Source organism: Nycticebus coucang, chromosome 1, assembly GCF_027406575.1.
Source record: "Nycticebus coucang isolate mNycCou1 chromosome 1, mNycCou1.pri, whole genome shotgun sequence".
Taxonomy (NCBI): domain Eukaryota; kingdom Metazoa; phylum Chordata; class Mammalia; order Primates; family Lorisidae; genus Nycticebus; species Nycticebus coucang.
In genome coordinates this window covers 166,540,853-166,561,006 of record NC_069780.1, presented here as the reverse complement: position 1 = coordinate 166,561,006, position 20,154 = coordinate 166,540,853, and the positions used below count along the sequence as shown (strand labels likewise).

At 37.1% G+C, this 20,154-nt stretch overlaps 1 protein-coding gene across 4 annotated transcripts in view; it reads right to left on the bottom strand.

Moving 5' to 3' along the window:
• RANBP3L (RAN binding protein 3 like) overlaps positions 1–20,154 on the bottom strand; it is a 57,066-nt gene that overhangs the window by 5,933 nt on the left and 30,979 nt on the right. For 2 of the 4 annotated variants that reach the window (XM_053592139.1, XM_053592155.1), the window contains exons 2-12: positions 14,126–14,184; positions 13,146–13,185; positions 12,571–12,648; positions 11,759–11,851; positions 9,771–9,842; positions 8,474–8,613; positions 7,795–7,898; positions 6,475–6,559; positions 3,439–3,541; positions 2,965–3,095; positions 353–473 (exon numbers count right to left, since the gene is read on the bottom strand). In XM_053592139.1, coding sequence (XP_053448114.1) covers positions 353–473; positions 2,965–3,095; positions 3,439–3,541; positions 6,475–6,559; positions 7,795–7,898; positions 8,474–8,613; positions 9,771–9,842; positions 11,759–11,851; positions 12,571–12,648; positions 13,146–13,185; positions 14,126–14,184 — 1,026 coding nt within the window. The remainder of the gene's footprint in view (positions 1–352; positions 474–2,964; positions 3,096–3,438; positions 3,542–6,474; positions 6,560–7,794; positions 7,899–8,473; positions 8,614–9,770; positions 9,843–11,758; positions 11,852–12,570; positions 12,649–13,145; positions 13,186–14,125; positions 14,185–20,154) is intronic. The other 2 variants (XM_053592147.1, XM_053592166.1) reach the window with 2 other exon arrangements.

Here is a 20,154-nt window from a genome sequence, read left to right as displayed (position 1 = left end):
ATAAGTGTTTTACATGCATTATCTAGTAAAGTCTCACAATCAGTAAGTTATGAACTACAATTATCCCCCATATTAGATTGGTGCAACTAGGGCAAAAAGAGGTTAAGAAATCTGTCCAGGGTCACCAGTTAATCAGTGCGGGAGCCAGAACTAGAATTTGTACAGACTAACAGGAGAGCCTACTTGAAATGAGAAGCTCATATAATATGTTAGGAATAATATTGTTTTTTTCAACAGTCGGATTTACTGATGTGCTTTATACCACAAATCCAGAAAAATACATGTATGTGTACCTATTTGAGAAACTTTAACCCTGAGAAATCATGGCTTGCTTTACAAAATGATTCCTTACTTAGTCTTGACTGTAACGTTCCACAGTCACTGCTTGCTGTGTCATTCAGCCTCAAAGTTCCTCTGCCTCTTTCAATCCAGGATTCTGTTGTTTTGTTGAATATAAAGAGCTTGCAGTTGATCTAAATGACAATTTTTTTTAACGTCAAATATGTAGAAATTTTTTGAAAGCGAATTATTTCCTATGCCGTAATGCTTTTACATTTGTCTGGTCTTTTACCAGAATAACCTTTATTAACGACTTATAAACCAACTTTTAAAACTCATTTAACTTTTTAAAACATGTGATTTTTAAATAGTTCAAATATCAAAAATTAAAATGACATACAAAGTGAAAAGGCCCTTCAACCCTTGTTTCCCATATGCCAATTTCCATTGCAACAGGTAACCACTGTTACTGATATTTTGTTAATCCTTCCAGAGATATTTGTATGCATACATGCCAATACATATATATATGTTACTCTTTTTCTTTCTGTAAATTGCACAATATGTGGATCGCTACAAAAGTTTTGAGACAGACTGTGTTATGGCCCATTATTTCACTTCCAAGAAGCACAGTCGACAGTGTCCTTTCTGACTCACCCGAGCAGGTTTCACCTTGCTCAGCTTGTTAGTGTTGCTGAGAAGGCTTCATTTGTTTCCGTCTGTGCAAATTTCATGTTTCTTGATTTTTGTGTAACTCAAAACTTTCATGATGACCTATGTACCACACATACTTTGTTTTTGCACTAAAAAATCCCTCTCTCTCTTTTTCTCTCCACACACAAACATACACAGGTGGGGGGGAGGGCGTGTGCCAAAAAATGTATACACATTTTTAAAAAGATATTATCAATGTATTACTTTTTGAAGTTGAATTGAAGGTACTACTATGGGTCAAGTGTGCTAAGACGTACTATGCACATCCATCTGACCTGCAATTGGTACACTTTTGTAGAGTGATTGATTTTACTTCCAACAAGAACTCTTAAAAATCAGTACACATTTTTTAGCACCGCTGGTGTATGTATGTACGTGTACATATTTGTGTATATACATATATACATACACACACAGAGAAAGTATCATCTTTTAAATTAAATTTCTTATTTGAGCTGTGTAGTGTTATTTGAAAATAAAGGAATCATAGAAGTATTTTCGTGCTTAAAAGTTTTCAAAGACAGCATAAGAACGTAAAGAACTAGGATATAATACCACAGGGTATACTATTATAATTTATTTTACTTTTTTTTTAATTTTTCTTTTAGAGACAGAGTCTCCCTTTATTGCCCTCAGTAGAGTGCTATGGCATCACAGCTCACAGCAACCTCAAACTCCTGGGCTTAAGCGATTCTCTTGCCTCAGCCTCCCGAGTAGCTGGGACTACAGGTGCCTAACACAACACCCAGCTATTTTGTTGTTGTTGTTGTTGTTGTTATTGTTGCAGTTTGGCTGGGGCCGGGTTCGAACCCACCACCTTTGGTATCTGGGGCCAGCACCTTACCCACTGAGCCACAGGCACCACTCTATTATGATTTATTTTATTTATTTTATTTTATTTTTTGAGATAGCATCTCATTATGTCACCATCGGTAGAGTGTAATGGCATTACAGCTCACAGCAACCTCAAACTCTTGGGCTCAAGCAATCCTCTGGCCCCAGTCTCCTGAGTAGCTGAGACTGCAGGAGCCCACCACAAGGCCAGGCTATATTTTGTCACAGTTGTCATTGTTGTTTAGCTGGCCCAGGCTGGTTTTGAACCTGCCAGCCTCAGTGTATGTAGCTGGCACCGTAACCACTATGCTATGGGCGCCAAGCCCCTATTATAATTTAATGATTAATACCAGTGCTTCTCAAATACTACTGTGTACAAATCATCTAGACAACCTATTAATAACAATATAGCGTGCCGGAGTTTCACACCTACCAATTACTTCAATAAGGCTAAAGTTAATCGACCCAGGGATCATGCTTTAACACACCCTTATTTAGAACAAATATATCTGTAGATCATGGGGAAAGTGATAAGAAATAGAGAGATCTTGGGAGAAAACCAGATGAAGAAACGCAAAGGGACATTCCTGCCTTGTTAAAAAATGATAAAGTTGTAGTAATCACATTTCATATGTCTGTGCTGACAGTGATACCACCGAACATTCAGATCCAATGATATCATAGTGTACATCTGTGATAGTCTTGAATTATATAAAATTCTAAACTTCCTAAAAAGGAAAGCAAAATGCATATGGAGTTGACGTCAAGTCATCAACATTGCAAAAACTTCAGTGTAGGAAGAATTATTTAATCATATGATGACACTAATTATAACAGCATGTATGAAAAGTATAAAGTATAGGTCTGAAGTTATTTGGAGATAGGATCCTTGGTGGTCTATTCTATATGAATACTTGTAAACCCAACAATCCATTTTCCTGCAAATTACACATACAAACATAAGAAGACAACAACGTATTGATCTAATCTTTGGGAGCCTCCAGCATTTTTATTTGAGCAACTTAGTCTCTATGAAAACTGTTCTTTTGTCTGCACTTTGAAAGATGTCCCAACCAAGGATAACTTTATTCCATGTATGTAAGTGCTACCAAAAAGAGTAATAAATGATATACAGACCTTTAATACATTATATTCTGCTTCCTCCCCTGTTAGAACATCGATTTTCTCCAGCAAACATTTTCGTGGTGGTTGGGAAGAGAAAGCAGCAGCTGATTCAATTAGGGATGTATTTTTAATAGAGTTTGTTCCTAACAGAAAATGGAGGAAAAATACATGAAAGATCCCATTTTCTCCACTGTGAATGTTCTTTGTTGCCCCAACACATGTCTGCTTGGCTTTTCATAGTAATAAATGTTTCCAAAAATTCCAAGTGCTTGAGTTTGGGTAAAATCTCTTTATTGATTCCTCTATAGCATTAAATTAAAAGAAATTTAAAGTTACATCAGGTAACCATATTTATATGCTTTAATCTTTACCAAAAATTTTTGAAATGCTAAATTTTTTAAATTTTATAGATATTAAATGACATGAAAAACAGGAGAAAAACTGGTCAAATCAAATCAAATGTTTCACAAATGAAATAATTCTTACTTGAATTCACAGAGTTGATAGGAAGTTGTGGAGCGGATTTGAATGGTTTTTCCTTGGCATATGAATCATTTTCAGATTTAGTCTGGATGAGTTTTTGAGTGTCCTAGGTGAGGAACAAAATGCCTTGTTTAATTTTATCCCTATATATCTAAAGTAAGCCAAAAGATACTTTTGTTCTAGCTTAACACAGCAAACAGACTCAGCTGCTATATTTTTGTTTAGGATTCCTTATGTTCTGAACAAGGAACCCTTCCTTATTGTTAGAAGGCCTTGGTTCTAATCCTCAGAAAACATAATTTAGTTACAACCAGCCTATTTCAGACAGGATCTAGACCTGACCGGTAATAGGCAAAGTTCTAATGGTACAAGAGAACATAGCAACTGTTCCTCGCTCCCGCTAGGGTAATGTGATACCCAGGAGGTGCAACTATCATTTCTGTTTCTAGGTATTTTAGTAGTCCCAGAAATTCATTCTTGCTAGCCATACCATGGAAAAAGAACAAAAAACTATACAGAGACCCCTCTAGATATTTCAGAGAACATATTTATAGAAAAAAATTCTAACTTTTCCTCTAAGTCAATGTTTACCAACAATCACTTTTAAGGCTTCTTACTTGGGTCTCAGGACATCCATTATAATCAAAGCCTGCATGAAAAAACCTGAGTATTTGCCATACCTTTTATGATAATATATATGCCCCAAAAGAACAGAGAGAACTGGGACTTAAGAATTCATGTTTATGTCTTTTCCCTCATTGACTCAAGATTCCTTCACATTATTTAATTGGATATCAAGATATTCCCTTACAATTGGTAGAGAGGGGTGTAATTATTCCCATTTTAAGAAAATAGAAACTAAAAGGCATAGAAAGTTTAAATGATTTACTCTAAAAGCATATGGTTAGCCAACGAGCCAGGATGACATCCTAGTCCCCAAGTCAAGGCCACATGTTTACAGGATTAGAAGACAAATATAAATTATCTCTGTAGTTCCTGTTATCTTTGCAATATTAACCAGCAAGAGATAGTCTGCTCAGAATTCTTCATAAGTTACATATAAAATGGCCATATTCCTATGTGCACAAGTTTCTTCTCAAACCAGGCCTATTGTCCTGACTATCGTTTATTTGTACAGATATTTCCCCTGTCTCCTCTTACCAGATTATAATCACTTCCAGGGCACAGTGTCTCCTTTATCTTTGCAGAACCACTTAACTCAGGTGGTTTTCAAACTTGGCTGTGCATTCAAGTCATTGATAATTTAGCTTCCCCCACAGACATTCTGATTTAATTGATCTGAGATGAGGCCCAGACATACGAAATCCTTTAAGGTTCACCAGATGATTCTAATATGCAGCCAAATTTGAGACTGATGTTTTATACATTGTAAGAACTCAGGAAAAGTTTGATAAATTGAGTTGAATATTAATACTGGTCCTGTGAGGTTTGGAAAGCATGTGTCTCACATCTTACAGCAGCTGTGTGTAAGGTAGTATCAAACTTAAAAATAAATGATATAGAATAAATGTGTCTAACTACACTGCCTGGAACTTTACCCTGGAGGCTAGTTCATTCCGGTTCAGATCCAAAAGTGTACATTAATAACTCTAGGACTGGAGTTGACCTTCATTTTGGGCATGACAGAGAGTCCCTCTAAGCTGAAAGCTCTGATGCTACTCTTGAATTGATGTGTAGTCTGGTATATGTCTAAAATAACCTGGATCTTAGGACGGGTGCAGTGGCTCACTCCTATAAGACTAACCTGAGCAAGAACGAGACTCACATCTCTACTGGTATTAGAAAAACCAACCAGGTGTGGTGGTATGCACCTGTAGTCCCAGCTCTCAGGAGTCTGAGGCAAGAGCATTACTTGAGCCCAAGAGTTTGAGGTTGCTGTGAGCTATGATGATACCAAAGGCACTCTAGCCAGGGCAACAGAGTGAGAGTTTCAAAAAAAAAAAAAAGAGAAAAAAATCAGTAAAAATAAATTAGATCTTAAAAATGACTGATTTATGAAAACCCTAAAAATCTTGATATAAACTGGCTTCATAAATTATTTTATTCATCTGAGCCCTTACATAGGTTTTTAAATCTCTGCAGCTTCCTTGGGATTCGTTGTGCAAGTGGTAAACCCTAAGACAAGCTAGTCACCCTGGCCCTATCTCAGCCACCATCCTGATCAATTGAAAGCTGCAAAAGGCATGAGGATGTGATGGACCAGAGGTCACCAGAGACATAGTTGTTCCACAGCTCTCACTTTGCCGTAACTCCCTGTTACAGATGATGCTGTTTTAGAGACCAGAACTCTGGGGAGGACAGAGCAGCAGCTGCCTCATGTGGGAGGTACTCAGTATTGAGCAAGGTAATAATACCCTGTTTCCCCGAAAATAAGACATCCTCTGAAAATAAGACCTACTTACAGGAACGATAAGACGTCCCCTGAAAATAAGACCTAGCGCATCTTTGGGAGCACACCTTAAAATAAGACACTGTCTTATTTTCGGGAAAACAGGGTAGGTAGGGATTTTCACTAGGCAAGTAAAGCACTATTATTTTTTCCTCTTAAAACTAGCAAAAAAAAGTTACAATAATACTTATTGATGTAAAAGCTTGAAGGTCTCATTGTGGTTAACTAGTAAGAACAAATTGGCAGTTAATTTTAAATGCATCTTGTTATGGAAAATGCTATTAAAAAGCTGTATTAAATTATCACCAGTTGAGTTTATCTAGTTATTGCAGATAATCCTGGGGTTTCTGTGGGTACCATTGATTTAATTCAAAGAACTGTTTAATCTTTCACATAGTAAAAATGTTATAATTATACAGTTCCCTTCTTCTGTGGGTTCCTGTCCATTATTTTAACAACTAGGACATGCTTCCCAAGAGAATCTTTCTAGTTAAATAAAGAAAATGTGCCATCAAACCCAGGAGTTAAAAAGTATACTCCAATTTAACATTGTTTTTAATTAATTTGCCTTGAGAAATTTGAAGTGACCACTCTCCATATAATAATAGAAACATTTACCAAAAGCTTACCAAAACTCTTTCTATCATGTTTTCTCCAAAAATGAAATTGAAACTGCAACTTTTAAAAGAACACGTATCTTCATTTGGTTGACATCTAAAGAAAAGAAGTAAGCATTTGCTATTTTAAATATGTGGATGAAGCCATTTTAAACCTTAGCAGGTGAAACAAGGAGATGATTTAAAAGATTTATGTAAAACACAAATATGTACTGCTAACTTTTATCTGAAGTTAATGCGATATAAAGGAAAAATTGAGACAGGTTTCCAGAGGTGATTGTCAAAATATTTGCCAACTGTTACAGCAACGGCAAAGACCAGTCCTGGCTGCCTTGTGCCCACCACTGCAGTGGCTATGTGAACACCAAGAAGGATGCCCAGACCTTACCTTTTTCCTTTTCTAGTACAGCTTGTCTAATTTCTAATTTCTACTCTTTTCCCCACGTGGCTGATATTTCTAGCAATCAGAGATCTCCGGAGCAAAAGCCAAGCAAATCTGTCTTGTCAGTTGTAGTTGAGTGTGAATTGGTTTAATGCCCCACCCCCACCACAAAACAGTTTTTAATGTTGAAAGTGTTTGGGGTGATAACAAACTGAAAGCCATTCACCCCTCTCTTTGTACACAGATGTGCTCAGCATTCTTCATTGCATCCCCAGTAAGCACAGAGGCAAATGCTACTGTGCGTGGACGGAGCCTAATCATGAGTTCACTTATGTCCACAGCCAGGTATAGTCTCCTCTCAGATCAAACATTCCTTCATGTCCGATAATACTAATAACTTTCCACTTTGCAGATTTATACCACTTCCCTTGTCATCTCTCTAACATGCCAATAAATAATAATGACAAAAGTAATTTTAAAGAGGGGAAAAAAGAATGACAGAGAAAGAGAAAGAAAGGCTACTCTAATAATCAGATAAGGCTTAACTAAATAAAAGTTTATCTATACCGTTTTGAAAAGTTCTCACCCAAATCAATGGAACAGCAAAGATAATTCAATATTAATATAATAATATTTAAATACTAGAGACATTTTGAAAAGTGTTTTAAACTTGTGTTCTTAAAAAACTCTCCTTCGGGTGGTGCATATGGCTCAAAGGAGTAGGGCATCGGTCCCACATACTGGAGGTGGTGGGTTCAAACCCAGCCCTGGCCAAAAACTGGAAAAAAAAAAAAAAAAAAAACTCTCTTTTCAAATGGAATCTTGGCAATTTATCTGTATAATGTCAGAAAATTACTTGGTGAATGGTTATATTGATACAAAAAAAAAAAAAAAGCAAGAGTAAAAGGATAACCCTTCTGTTTTCTGTTTTAACCCTTCTGTTAACTTACCCTACCGATGTTGCACCTAAAAAATGCTGGTTAGTAGACAACTGGACTGAAATTCTGGCACTTGGTAAATTTTCACTTAGTAAATAGGAATTCTCCTCAGAAATCTGAAAGTAAAGAAAAATTTCATTAAAATTGCCTTCTATAGAAGTGCAGACAAGGAAACAATAATTACAATTAAACCTATTGAAAGCTTACTAATTATAATGTAGATGGAGTTCTTTGCTCCTGTTATTTATGAAGATGGTGGGTCTGGAGTACATCCCTTGTACACCCTAAACTGCCAAAGCCATACTGTGGTGTCAACTAGTTCGAGATGTAGAAAATTCCTGTCCCTTCCTTGACCACTGGCTCTGGCTCTTGCTCACCTCAACACTCCCCGGATTCGTACAGGGGGTCCATGCTCTGGGGAACAAGGCACCCTGATTCCTACCGCCTGGTACACTCAGCATTACAGCTTAGGAAGATGACAAGATTTGTTCCAGGGAACAACTCGCCAATTTAAGAGGACAAATTAAATAAGGTTACAAGGGACTTTTGCTACTTATCCCTGTTTTTCAAGCCTGGTAGCTGCTTTAGCAACAGAACAAACCCCTGATTTTGGATGTGGGGACCCAAAACAACCTATAAAACAAAACGGATGAAGGATTGAGGTCAGTCCTACTGTTGAGGGTTTTCTTACCTTATTTTTTGCTTTTTCTTTAGTCTTACAGGATTCCAATGCATTGTGTCTAAAGGTTTTTCTTACTTTTTCACAGCTTTGAGCTTGAGGTGGCTGCAAAATAGCAGGTCTGAGAACATGTTCAGAATGTTTTATGGGACCTTTAAAAAATGGAATTAAAAGAACAATGTATTTGTTATGAAATACTCCTTCTTTCCTATTTCTAGGTAATATAATGCTTATTTTCTAAAGCCACGATTATATGAAGGACTAATGTTAAAGGACCAAAGTCAAATAGCCTACTACTCACTCCCTGCCTAGCTTCTGCCAAATAGCTGTTCGTTTCGATCACGGGGCCTGCCTTACCAAATGTATTCCTTCATGTTTCATCACTCGGCGCTACCTCCACACACCCCAACACACACATATATAAGCAGATTAAAATACAGATAGTAAAATGTAAGATTTATGGCATAATTATTTATTTTTTATTATTTTATTTTATTTATTTATTTTTATTTTTTCATTAAATCACAAACACATAGATCATGTATACATTAATGCATTTATGGGGTACAATGTGCTGATTTCATATAGAATTAGGAACACTTATATCACACAGGTTAATGTATACCTCATCTCGTTTACTTAATTATTGTGTTAAGACATTTATACTCCATACTTAATAGATCCAACATGTACCCTTGCATTATGCACCGTAGGTGTGATCCTACCATTCACCCTCCCTCGATCTGATCTTCCCCCTCCCTTTCCATTCCCCCTCCTCCCTCCTTCATCTTGGGCCATAGTTGTGATCTATTCTTCATATGAAAGTTAGAGTGATTGTAAATTGGTTTCATAATAGTACTGAGTACACTGGATATTTTGTCTTCCATTCTTGAGATACTTTACTAGGTAGGATATGTTCCAGCTCCATCCATGTAAATGTAAAAGAAGTAAAGTCTCCATCTTTTTTTAAGGCTGCATAATATTCCATGGTATACATATACGACAATTTATTAATCCATTCATGGGTCAATGGGCACTTGGGCTTCTTCCATGACTTGGCTATTATGGATTGAGCTGCAATGAACAATCTGGTGCAAATGTCTTTGTTATAAAGTGATTTTTGGTCTTTTGGATATACACCTAGTAGAGGAATTGCAGGATCAAATGGCATGTTTAGATCCCCGAGTATTCTCCATACTTCATTCCAAAAGGGTCGTATTAGCTTGCACTCCCACCAGCAGTGCAGAAGTGTTCCCTTTTTTCCACATCCACAGATTTATGGCATTTTTAAAATAGAGAAGTTACATACCTTGTTGTGCACTGTTTATATCACCATCACTTTGCACAAGAATTGATGTCATAAAAACATTGTTTTTCCTCACTGTAAGAAAAAAATATTTAAACTTTTAAAAAAATCTGAGTTTCTGCACTGTAACAATCCTGTTCCAAACTCACCAGTAGATGTCGTTGTTTGTACTCATAGTGTAGTAAGCAATGTGCACTAGCTCGCTGGTTCTGCTAACAATGGGATTGCCAGGTGAGTTCTGTTTACTTTCAGAAATCTAATTGAAAGTTGGGTCATTAATAGAAAGGGGAACTTTCTTGAGAATCATTAGTGATTCACTATGAGAAATTCTACACCTTATAAAATCTGAATTGGTAATTAATCTTCTGTGCATTAGGATACAGCTCTTAGAGAATATGATAAAACCCTTAACAAGGTCTGCTCTCACCACTTTGATGAGTATATCTAAAGAGAGAAGTAAAGTTGACCATTCTGCTAGGTTATTTTTCTTTAAGTGCATGGACAGGCTAAGACGGGTGGCTGCAAGTATAGAATCTCTATACGTTTCAAAGGTACTTCCTCTTGATTGCAAATTGCAGAAACAGTAACCTTTGGCATTTGATTAATGGAAAGAATTAATTCTTCAAAGTATTCTTCAAAATACTACGACATATTATAAATGGTGGGGTAGAATTGGTTCTCTAACTCAAGGTCTATGCCATGGTTTTTATGATCTTTATTATTAAAAACCAACAATAATTGGGCCTTATTTTTCTCCTTTCCAACACTACCTACATTCTGCATCACGTGAAATGGAATGGTGTTTACTGATATCAGTGTTCCCTTACTCAATCTTACTTTGTGTGTGTGTGTCCAATAAAAAATAATTCAAATGAATTGAAGCAGTTATCTAGATAGCTTAAAGCCATCTCCTTGTTTTATGTACAAATATAATAAAACAGAACACCTTTGCCTCTGGTATTAGGACCTCTATTTCTCTTAAAGACTGTAGCTCATCAGTCAGGTTAGAAAGGACCTATTGAACTAGGAAGCATTTCTTCTGTGTCTAAAAGATGCCTCGCATAATGTTGCTCAGTTATACTTATAATTATTAATAAAAATAGAGATTCATTCATTTAAAAACAAATTTCATTGGTAGAGACAGATCAGCTCAAATGAAGTGAATAGTTTGTATTTTTTTATTTTTAGTGTCAAACTTAATTTGGAAAAGGCAAGAATAGAATCATCATTATTTAGTTATTATTTTGTTTTTAAAGATAGGATCTTGCTATGTCACCCAGATTAGCCTTGAATTCCTAGGCTCAAGTGATCCTCCCACCTCAGCCTGCCGAATAGTTGGAACTATACACGCATCCCACAGCACCCATTGGAAACCACCACTTTTTTTTGCAGTTTTTGGCCAGGGCTGGGTTTGAACCCACCACCTCTGGTATATGGGACTAGTTCCCTACTCCTTGAGCCACAGGTGCAACCCAGAAATCATCATTTTAATATGAAGAAAATCCCAACCATTTCAAATATTTTATTATGATAAAATAGTTTTACTTAGCAAAATATTACAAATTTCAAGTAAAGAGAAGTAATGTTTTAATTAGTGAAAAGCTTTAACGGAATCCCATCCTAAACTTTGGAATATGAAGCTGAAGCTTATTATCTTATAAACTATTTATGTGGACAATACTAAGTAAAATAAACCAAATCTCTTTTACTTTACAGGGCTCCCTTACATAAAATAATGCTATTATCACATGAATTCCTTAAAAACTTCAAGTTCAAACTTTCTACCACAAGTGAACACATATACCACCCGAATTTGTGAAGCTGGAATTCATAAGTTATTTTTCCACGCACACTTTGCTAAGGCCTCTATTTGAAATTCGTTGCTAAAATATCAGCATTTCATGATAGGTGAGAAAGAAAACTCATCATTAAGAAGAATGAGTTTGAAAAGTCAAAGTGTCAAACGTGAGGTTCTAGAACCTCTTTATTACCTGGCCCAGAAGGGGGGAAGGTTGGGAAGTCAGTGAAGGATGAAGATCTCATTGGCTTCTGTGACAAGGTTGACACTAAAAGCAGATTGCAGACTAAAGTCAATAAGAAAGTGGGTTTTTGTTTTAATTTGGAGTTTTGCTGTTTTGGAAAATTTTATATAACTAATTTAGAAGTATTTTTATCACTAAAAGAGTGCCTCTGGTGAAGATGATAGACTAATTTCCATGTTTCTAAAGTGCTCATGGATAAAGACACTCTCCCAGGAATGAAGATGGCCTCAAGGAACTCACAGCGGAAGAGACAGACAGCTGTATTACAAGGCAGCCGGCATCGGACCCATTATAAAAGGAGTCACTGGAGTGCTTTGAGTGTAGAAGAAAGCAAACGAAATTACAATGTAAAAATCTTTTTAAAGGTTAGGTGCTTGCCTTAAAAATGGCCATTTCACTTCATTACAAATCTAACATATGCTCAAGGCAGAAACTTTGGAAACCCAGCAAAACCCAAAAGTGCAGGTGCCAACAAGGTGAAGAGAGGCACCACACCCCTTGTAATTCCACCACTTAACATAGCTACTGCTAACACTGTAGCCTGTATCCTTTCGGTATTTATTTTCTGTGCTGATAAATGGAATTTTTAAATACCGATTCACTGTTAAATCCATTTTATAGCATGTTTTTTTTCACATAACACTATATCACACTACTTACTCAGTGGGAAGAATTTTGGCATTACCCTTTTGAAAAGTTTCTTAGTAATTTTACTATCAGAAGAAACATTCACAGTGAACAGCAGTCGAGGCTGTACCTACCTCCTCGGGTCTGAGAATCTGTATTATGCAAAGTAAAAGATGAAGACCGTACACGCTTTCTTGAAAAACCGTTACTTTCTGCAAGAAATTCAATGGAAAGGGTAAAATGGCTGCAATAACAAAGTATCTACAACCCATGATGTGGCAAGATAAACAGAATTTCCTTTGGTCTGCATGGATCATCTATTGATAGCACATTAACTCCTGAAGCACAGTTTTAAACACTGGGGTTAGTACATTGGTTATTATAAACATATAGGCATATTGTACTAGTATAAAACAATTAGAAATGAGTGGCTTCAGCAAAAATATTGTATATGTGTCTGGGATTCTACCGAGAATGTTTTTGATGGGCTAAAGGGACAGGCAGTGGAGAATAATGAAATTTAGTCATTAACATCATTGTTCTCAGGACCTACATATCATCTTTCAAAACAAAAGGCAATCTATTTGCATGTTTAAAAGCAAGGAAAACTAGTAAGTTTTTCATAGTCTATGCCACATGCCAAATGCTTCTACCCACTTATTTTCTTTGCATAAAGACCAATTTTGGAATACAGGATATAAATCATTACCGAGTTCTGCTGCTTCATACAGGGTATCTTCTGCAGGTCTCTGAAGAGAAAAAAGCTGCTGATGAGAGCTAAGTATTTTTATAGCAGATCCCCACCCCATCACTTTACAGAATTGTCAGAAGCCTGGGCCATTCAGCCCAGCCGGGACAAAGCAGCTCATCTTTATTCATTAAGGCATATGGTCAAGAAAAATCAACTTCTAATACAGGGGTGTATAATTCAATGACTACAAAATCCCTTGTGGGAGTTTATTCACATGGAGATTCCGAGGCCCTGATTCTGGAAATTCTGAAGTGGTTGGTCTAGAGCAGGGGTCCTCAAACTGCGGCCCGCAGGCCACAAGAGGCGGTGTGATGGTATTTGTTCCCATTTTGTTTTTTTACTTCAAAATAAGATATGTGCAGTGTGCATAGGAATTTGTTCATAGTTTTTTTTTTTTTTAAATTATAGTCTGGCCCACCAACGGTCTGAGGGACAGTGAACTGGCCCCCTGTTTAAAAAGTTTGAGGATGTCTGGTCTAGAGTGAGGCTCTGGAATTTGCTTTTTAAACAAGTTGTTGGAAGTTGAATTTTTCTTTAGTTTGTTTTGGGATAGTAGGGTTAATTACCCACATGAGTAAGAATGAATGCCAAGAAAATAATAAGTTAGAGTGTTACTAATCTTATTGTCTTTCATAGCAGATGATATTAACGTGATGCTGAAAAAGCAGATGGGGTCCATGCAATCCCTTTTAAATCAAATCTCACAGTTTAGAATTTATTTTATACCCAATTTTAGGCTAGGTCAGTTGGGGGACCCATGATGAGCCTTAGCCCCCTTGATTTCTTTCAGCCCCTCTCCTTTTCAAGTTATTCCAAATAAACGTAGTGAAGAACAGCAGGATAAACCACACAGCAACAATATCTTCTAGTATAGCTAGCTTCTTAAAATATAATTTTCTTCATCTCAGTGAAATTAAAGAAAAGTAGTTTGACCTTACCTTAAAAGTTTGCTCTCCCTTTTCAAAAACAAATATTGGTTGAGCAATGACAGTTTTTTCTGTAAAAGAAAAAGAACAGTCAAGAAATCAAAGCATCACCTGACATTTCTAACACCAACTAAAAGTATTGTTTTTTTATTTTCCCTGCTTTTGAATAGAATAAATCCAAGCTGTTGTACATGGATGCTGCAAATTCCATACTTGTAGATAATTTAACAGTTAATTACAGAAATAAATACTTGGAGAAAGTTACATTTTCATAAATGGATAATCCCATTAAAGGAACATACTTTACGTGTTTAAGGAAAAACAAATATAATTATCTTTCTTTAGACTCTCATCAGGACATAGTGATTAACACATTGCTTTAAGAATAAAAAATTTTTGCTGGGCACAGTGGCTCATGCCTATAATCTCAGCACTGTGGGAGGCTAAGCCAGGAGGATGGCTTGAACTCAGGAGTTGAGAATGACCTGAGCAAGAGAAAAACCCTGTCTCTACTAAAAATAGAAAAATAGCTGGGCATTGTGGCGGGGGCATATAGTCCCAGCTATTTGGGAGACTGAGGTAGGAGGATCACTTGAACCCAGAAACCCAATGTTGCTGTGAGGTAGGCTGACACCAAAGCACTCCAGCCTAGGCAACATAGTGATACTCTGTCTCAAAAAAAAAAAAAAGAGAGAGAGAAAGAACAAGAAATTTCAATGAGTGAAAAACCTTTTCTGGGAATAGTACTTCCACTTGGGTTGAAATTGTAAGGTATTAATAGCATAGATGCACTGCCTTACATCCTTAAAATAATCCACAAATAATTCATATTTTCTTCACTAGACTAGTCATATACTAAAGTATATTTTCAATATTTAGATTAAAAATTACTCTTACACAGTTCTGTAAAGTAGGTAAAGTTTGTCTTCACCCTTGCCAGCCTTACTAATCTTTTATATTTTCCTGTTCATTCACTTTAGAATGTACATTATTGATAATAGCAATAGACGCCAGCACTCCAAAATTCTTAGGAGACACTTGGTAGTTAAGAGCTTGGGTTCTGTAGTTAGATTAGGTGGTGTTAAGTTCCACCATTGACTGGCTATATATTATGCTTCAGGAACCTTAATACATCTATACCTTAATTTCTTCATCTGAAAAAGAAAAGATTATGACAGTACTTACCTCATACAATTTATATAAAGATTAAATGATATTCTTAGATGTAATTTCTTAGAATTTAACAAGACCACACAAAAAGCTTTAAAGAAAAGTGTAGGAGACATCTGAAAAGAAACACCTTGGTAATAAGGGAATGGGGAAAGGATTGGTCTCTCGTTAAAAAGACGAGAGCACATGCATCATTGCTTGGCAGTCTCCACACCTGTGGTGTAAATAGCCATGGGATCACTTCTATAAAGAGCCTTGGGAGATGTTAGTTGAGGCTCCTCCTACTATGACTGACTGTGGCACCTTCGAGGCACTCTGGTGCCTCTGACCTGAGACTACGAGCTCCCTGGCACCCATGGGAGTGATACCCAGAGCAAAAATATGTAGCAGTCCACGTCCTAGCAGTTTCATGGGCCAGGGCCAGTGGACTAGCGTCCCAGCTCCAACAGAAAAGATATTAAATATTTGGCATTCCACCAATAACCATTCTGAAACTCCTAGCTATCATTGCTAAGTGATGACAACACAGTCTTGTTGAGCTTAAATAAGACTTCAGAACTGTTCTCATGAAAGCAACAATTACCAATATATTGTCTTGGCATACACTAAGATAATTTGCCATTCCTGAGCTGAACAAATAAAACTCTAGCTGAGGAATTTCAATAAACTACCAGACAATTACATCTTTTAAATGCCAGAAAGGGTTTCCCTATTTCCCCACAGTCTTACCCCATAAATTTGTAAACTCTGAGACAACACCCTTTGTGAATCTCTTGGCGCCACGTGAACTTGGATATCTTCTTCCAGTCCAGCGAGATAAATAAACTTTTTAATTTTTTTATGTAGGTGTTTACCATGCTATCTGCCCTTGGAGTCAAGTGATCTCCAGCAGAAAATGCTCATTAATATATTTGCATTTCCATCTTTATGAAACTATCATTCAATTCTTTGTTCTTTTTCAGAACAAGCTCCTTTTCCAGCAATTACATTAGATGTAAGCAACAATATTCCTACAAACTGTGAAAAGAAATCGTTCTTGTGATGTGCAGTGAAATGTTTATGAATTAGAACAATAAATGGGGCTCTTCTAAACTGGTCTTAGGAAAGTCATCCTCAAAACAACATGACTTGACCTTGCCCTAGGCAAATAACATGTTGCCTTTTCCTCCATCAAAACATACAGCTAAGAAGGTGGAAAGGTGATTTTCAATGGCAGCACTAAGGAGGAAATCATAAAGGGCATATGGCAAAGAAAGAAGGCCACTTCTGTGAATTCAACAAACGTTTGTTGAGCATCATTTTTGTGCCAGCACTGTGCTGGGAGCTAGGGATGCACGGTCTAGTTGAAGGGGCATCAGTGTCAGTGCAGCTGCCTTCTCTCTTTGACACTGCCCAGCACTTAGTTAGAAAACAGATAATCTTCATACCACCTCTTCTACCTAGGTTCTGTCCTGCATTTAATAAACCCATTTGGTCATAGCAGAATTGTTACCTGGGCTCAGCACCCGTAGCTCAGTGGTTAGGGCACCAGCCACATATACCCAGGCTGGTGGGTTTGAGCCCAGCCAGGCCCAGCTAAACAACAATGATACCTACAACAACAAAAAGTAGCCAGGTGGTGCAGCGGGCACCTGTAGTTCCAGCTACTTGGGAGGCTGAGGCAAGAGAATTGCTTAAGCCCAAGAGTGAGGTTGCTGTGAGCTATAATGCTACTGCACTCTACAGAGGGTGACACGGTGAGACTCTGACCTCCTTCCCCCAAAAAAAGAATTCTTACCTGACTCAGCAGGAGAATTTGAAAATAAATACAAGGTCTTTAAAATTTTATCTTTAAAAAACATTTTTCTTCCTAATGTAGCCATTAATTAATGAATCCACCTAACAAATGTTGAGGGGTGACTATGTACAAGACGTTTTGCAGTCTACAAGGTATTATAGATAAAGCAGTAAAGAAAATGGATGGAGTTCCAGCCCTCATAAATCTTACATTGAGGAACAGAACAGAACTAAATTGTTCATTAAACAGTTATTTAAGTTCAGATGGAGTGAGACAGAGGCAAGTAACCAACAAGAGAAGTAGTCTTGCTCCTGGGGTTCATGTAAGGTTCCTAGGAGAGGTGATACCTACGCAGATTTGTAAGATGAGTAGGAATTACTCAGGCAAACATGGGCACATGGGCATTCCAAGCAGAGGCAGAGAAGCAAGAGGAAAGTCCCTGAGAGAGGATGGAGCTTGGCAAATTCCAAAAATGGAATTCCTAAGAGAAGAGTGGACAGTTGGTACAAAAATGGGGCTGAAGGTGAAGTTGGAGTTTTGCCACGAACCTTGTAGGTTCTGCCAACAAGTTTTGTTTTTATCCCTGGAAAAATGGGCAGTCAATAAGGAATTTTAAGAAGGGAGCGATTTGTTCTGCCGTGTCTTTTGTTGCTTTTGTTTTTTAAGATCATTCTGCCTGCTGCGTGGAAGAAGTATTAGAGGGGGAAGGGGCTGAAAGAAAGGAAATAAGAAATCTAGTTAAGAGACCAGTCTAAGTTCTAGAAGAGAGCTGATGAGGTTGCTTTTTGTTCCTTTGTTTAAAGTCATACATCCATACCTTTTTTTTTTTTTTAGAGAAATATAATAATTAAAAGTTTCAAATATATACTTATGTTACAAGGAAAGAAAATAAGATGAAAACAAATATTTCAAGACCTAAAGTTTTTTATGTTTTGCTTATTCTGAGACTCGTGTAGAATTTAATGAATCCCTGTGTTCATTGTTTTATGAAATATTTCATTAAGAAAAGGCACTCATTCATTCCACAAATATTTTACTGGAGTGCCTGTTACAAGACAGGGCATTTAATTCAATCTCAGTTCACCTGTAATTCTGCTCTACAACGAAGGTACATGGTGGGCCAGGTGCTTTTATACCTCATCTGGTCTCACTTAATTCTTGTAATCATTTTATAGGTTAAATATAGTTTCTACCACTTACAGATGAGAAGACTAAGGTTCAATTTAGTGACTGTTCAAATCATACCACATACCACTATGTTAACACAAAGCCGTTAATTAAATCAGGTTTCTTATCTCTAAAACCATTTATCTTAACACCCATGCATCATATACTGTCCATATAGCCTATAAAGCTCTTCTGGCACAAATCATGCTCCAAATGTATAATATACATAATTCAGCACCATGCCAATGAAAAATCAGTATCAAATAATGGGACTTTGTGCCAGACACTGTGGCTCATACCTATAATCTTAGCACTCTGGGAGACTGAGGTAGGAGCACTACTTGAGCTCAGGAATTTGAGACCAGCCTGAGCAAGAGCAAGATCCTGTCACTACTAAAAATAGAAAAATTAGCTGGGTGGGTAGTATCCACCTGTAGTCCCATCTACTTGGAAGGCTGAGGCAGGAGAATCACTTGAACCCGGAGTTTGAGGTTGCTATGAGCTATGATAACATCACTGTACTCTAGCCTGGTGACAGAGCAAGACTCCATGTCCAAAAATAATAGCAATAATAATAATCGGACTTTCAACTTAGTCAAAGTTGGTTAACCATACACATGAATGTCTACTCCTTCCTAAAATCAGAATCACACAATAATAAAGATGTTTTTGGAGGGTCAGGGGAGGAATCCACCATAAAGACAAGGAAAACTGAAGAGAAATAATAGCAACCAAATTTTGGAAGCTGGAAAGTGGAAGTATAAATGGTATCTGGCTCCACAGACCAAGAAAGCTGAACTGCAAGCCTAAGTCAGCAATAGGGATGCTGGAAAGCAACCTTGGTGACCCTCCCACAGAAACACCAAAAGTCTGGGAACTGGTACCACTAAGTACTTCTGGAAGCAGAAATTAAGTCTGGCTGAAAATAAGGAAGATGTGTTGTTATTCAGTAGCAAGGTAACTGTCCCTCTTCTAACCTAGAAGACTGGAAGGTTATTCCTTGGAAAAGGTAAAAGATCAGGCACAGTTTAAAATGGAGGGTCTATAATTAAAAGAGGGGGATTTGGTGAAAGTTTGCATACTGTATTAGTTTCCTATTGTTGCTATAACAGATGATTCTAAGTTCAGGGACTTAATACACACTTGGTATGTTGCTCTGGAGGTCAGAAGTCTAAAATGTATTGGCAGAGCTATTTTCCTTTGGAAGACCCAAGGTAGCATATATTTATGCTCAACTGAAGTCTCTGGAGAAGAACTCAGCTGCATACTACGTATGTATGAAATAGTTTCCCTTTGCAGCTCTGGAAGTTGCTGGTCTTCCTTGCCTCATGGCTCCATGCCATTGGTCCACCCTCTGCTTCTTCTGTTATATCTCCTTCTCTGACACTGATGCCCCTACTCCCCTGTTTGTTTTAAAACTCATATAATTTACATTGGGCCCACCCAAATCATCTAAGATAATCTTCCCATTTTAAGATCCTTAATCACATCTGTAAGCTTTCTTACACCATATAAGGGTACACATTCATATGTTTTGTGCATAAGGATGTAGACATATTTAGGGAGACCTTTGTCTACTGCGCACACAGAATGTTGAGCTCTTTTTCTACTCAGTTCATGGAATGTTGAAAGCCATGTTTATTTCCTTTAAGAAGAAAATTAGAAGATTTTTTTTTTCTGACCAACCCAAAAGAAGAGACTTAAACATATTGAAAAAAGGACTCCCAATGAATGATGAGGCTAGATGATGAGCTTCCACTTAGGTAGATATAGAAGTAGGCAGTTGCCAGACATAAAGCACAGTGATTAAACAAATATAGAGGAGAAAGGTAAACTGGATGAGAATAGAGATTAAAATATATAGATACAGGGCAGAGACAAGATGGCTGACTGAAGCCAGCTTTCCACAGAGGCTCCCATCCAGAAG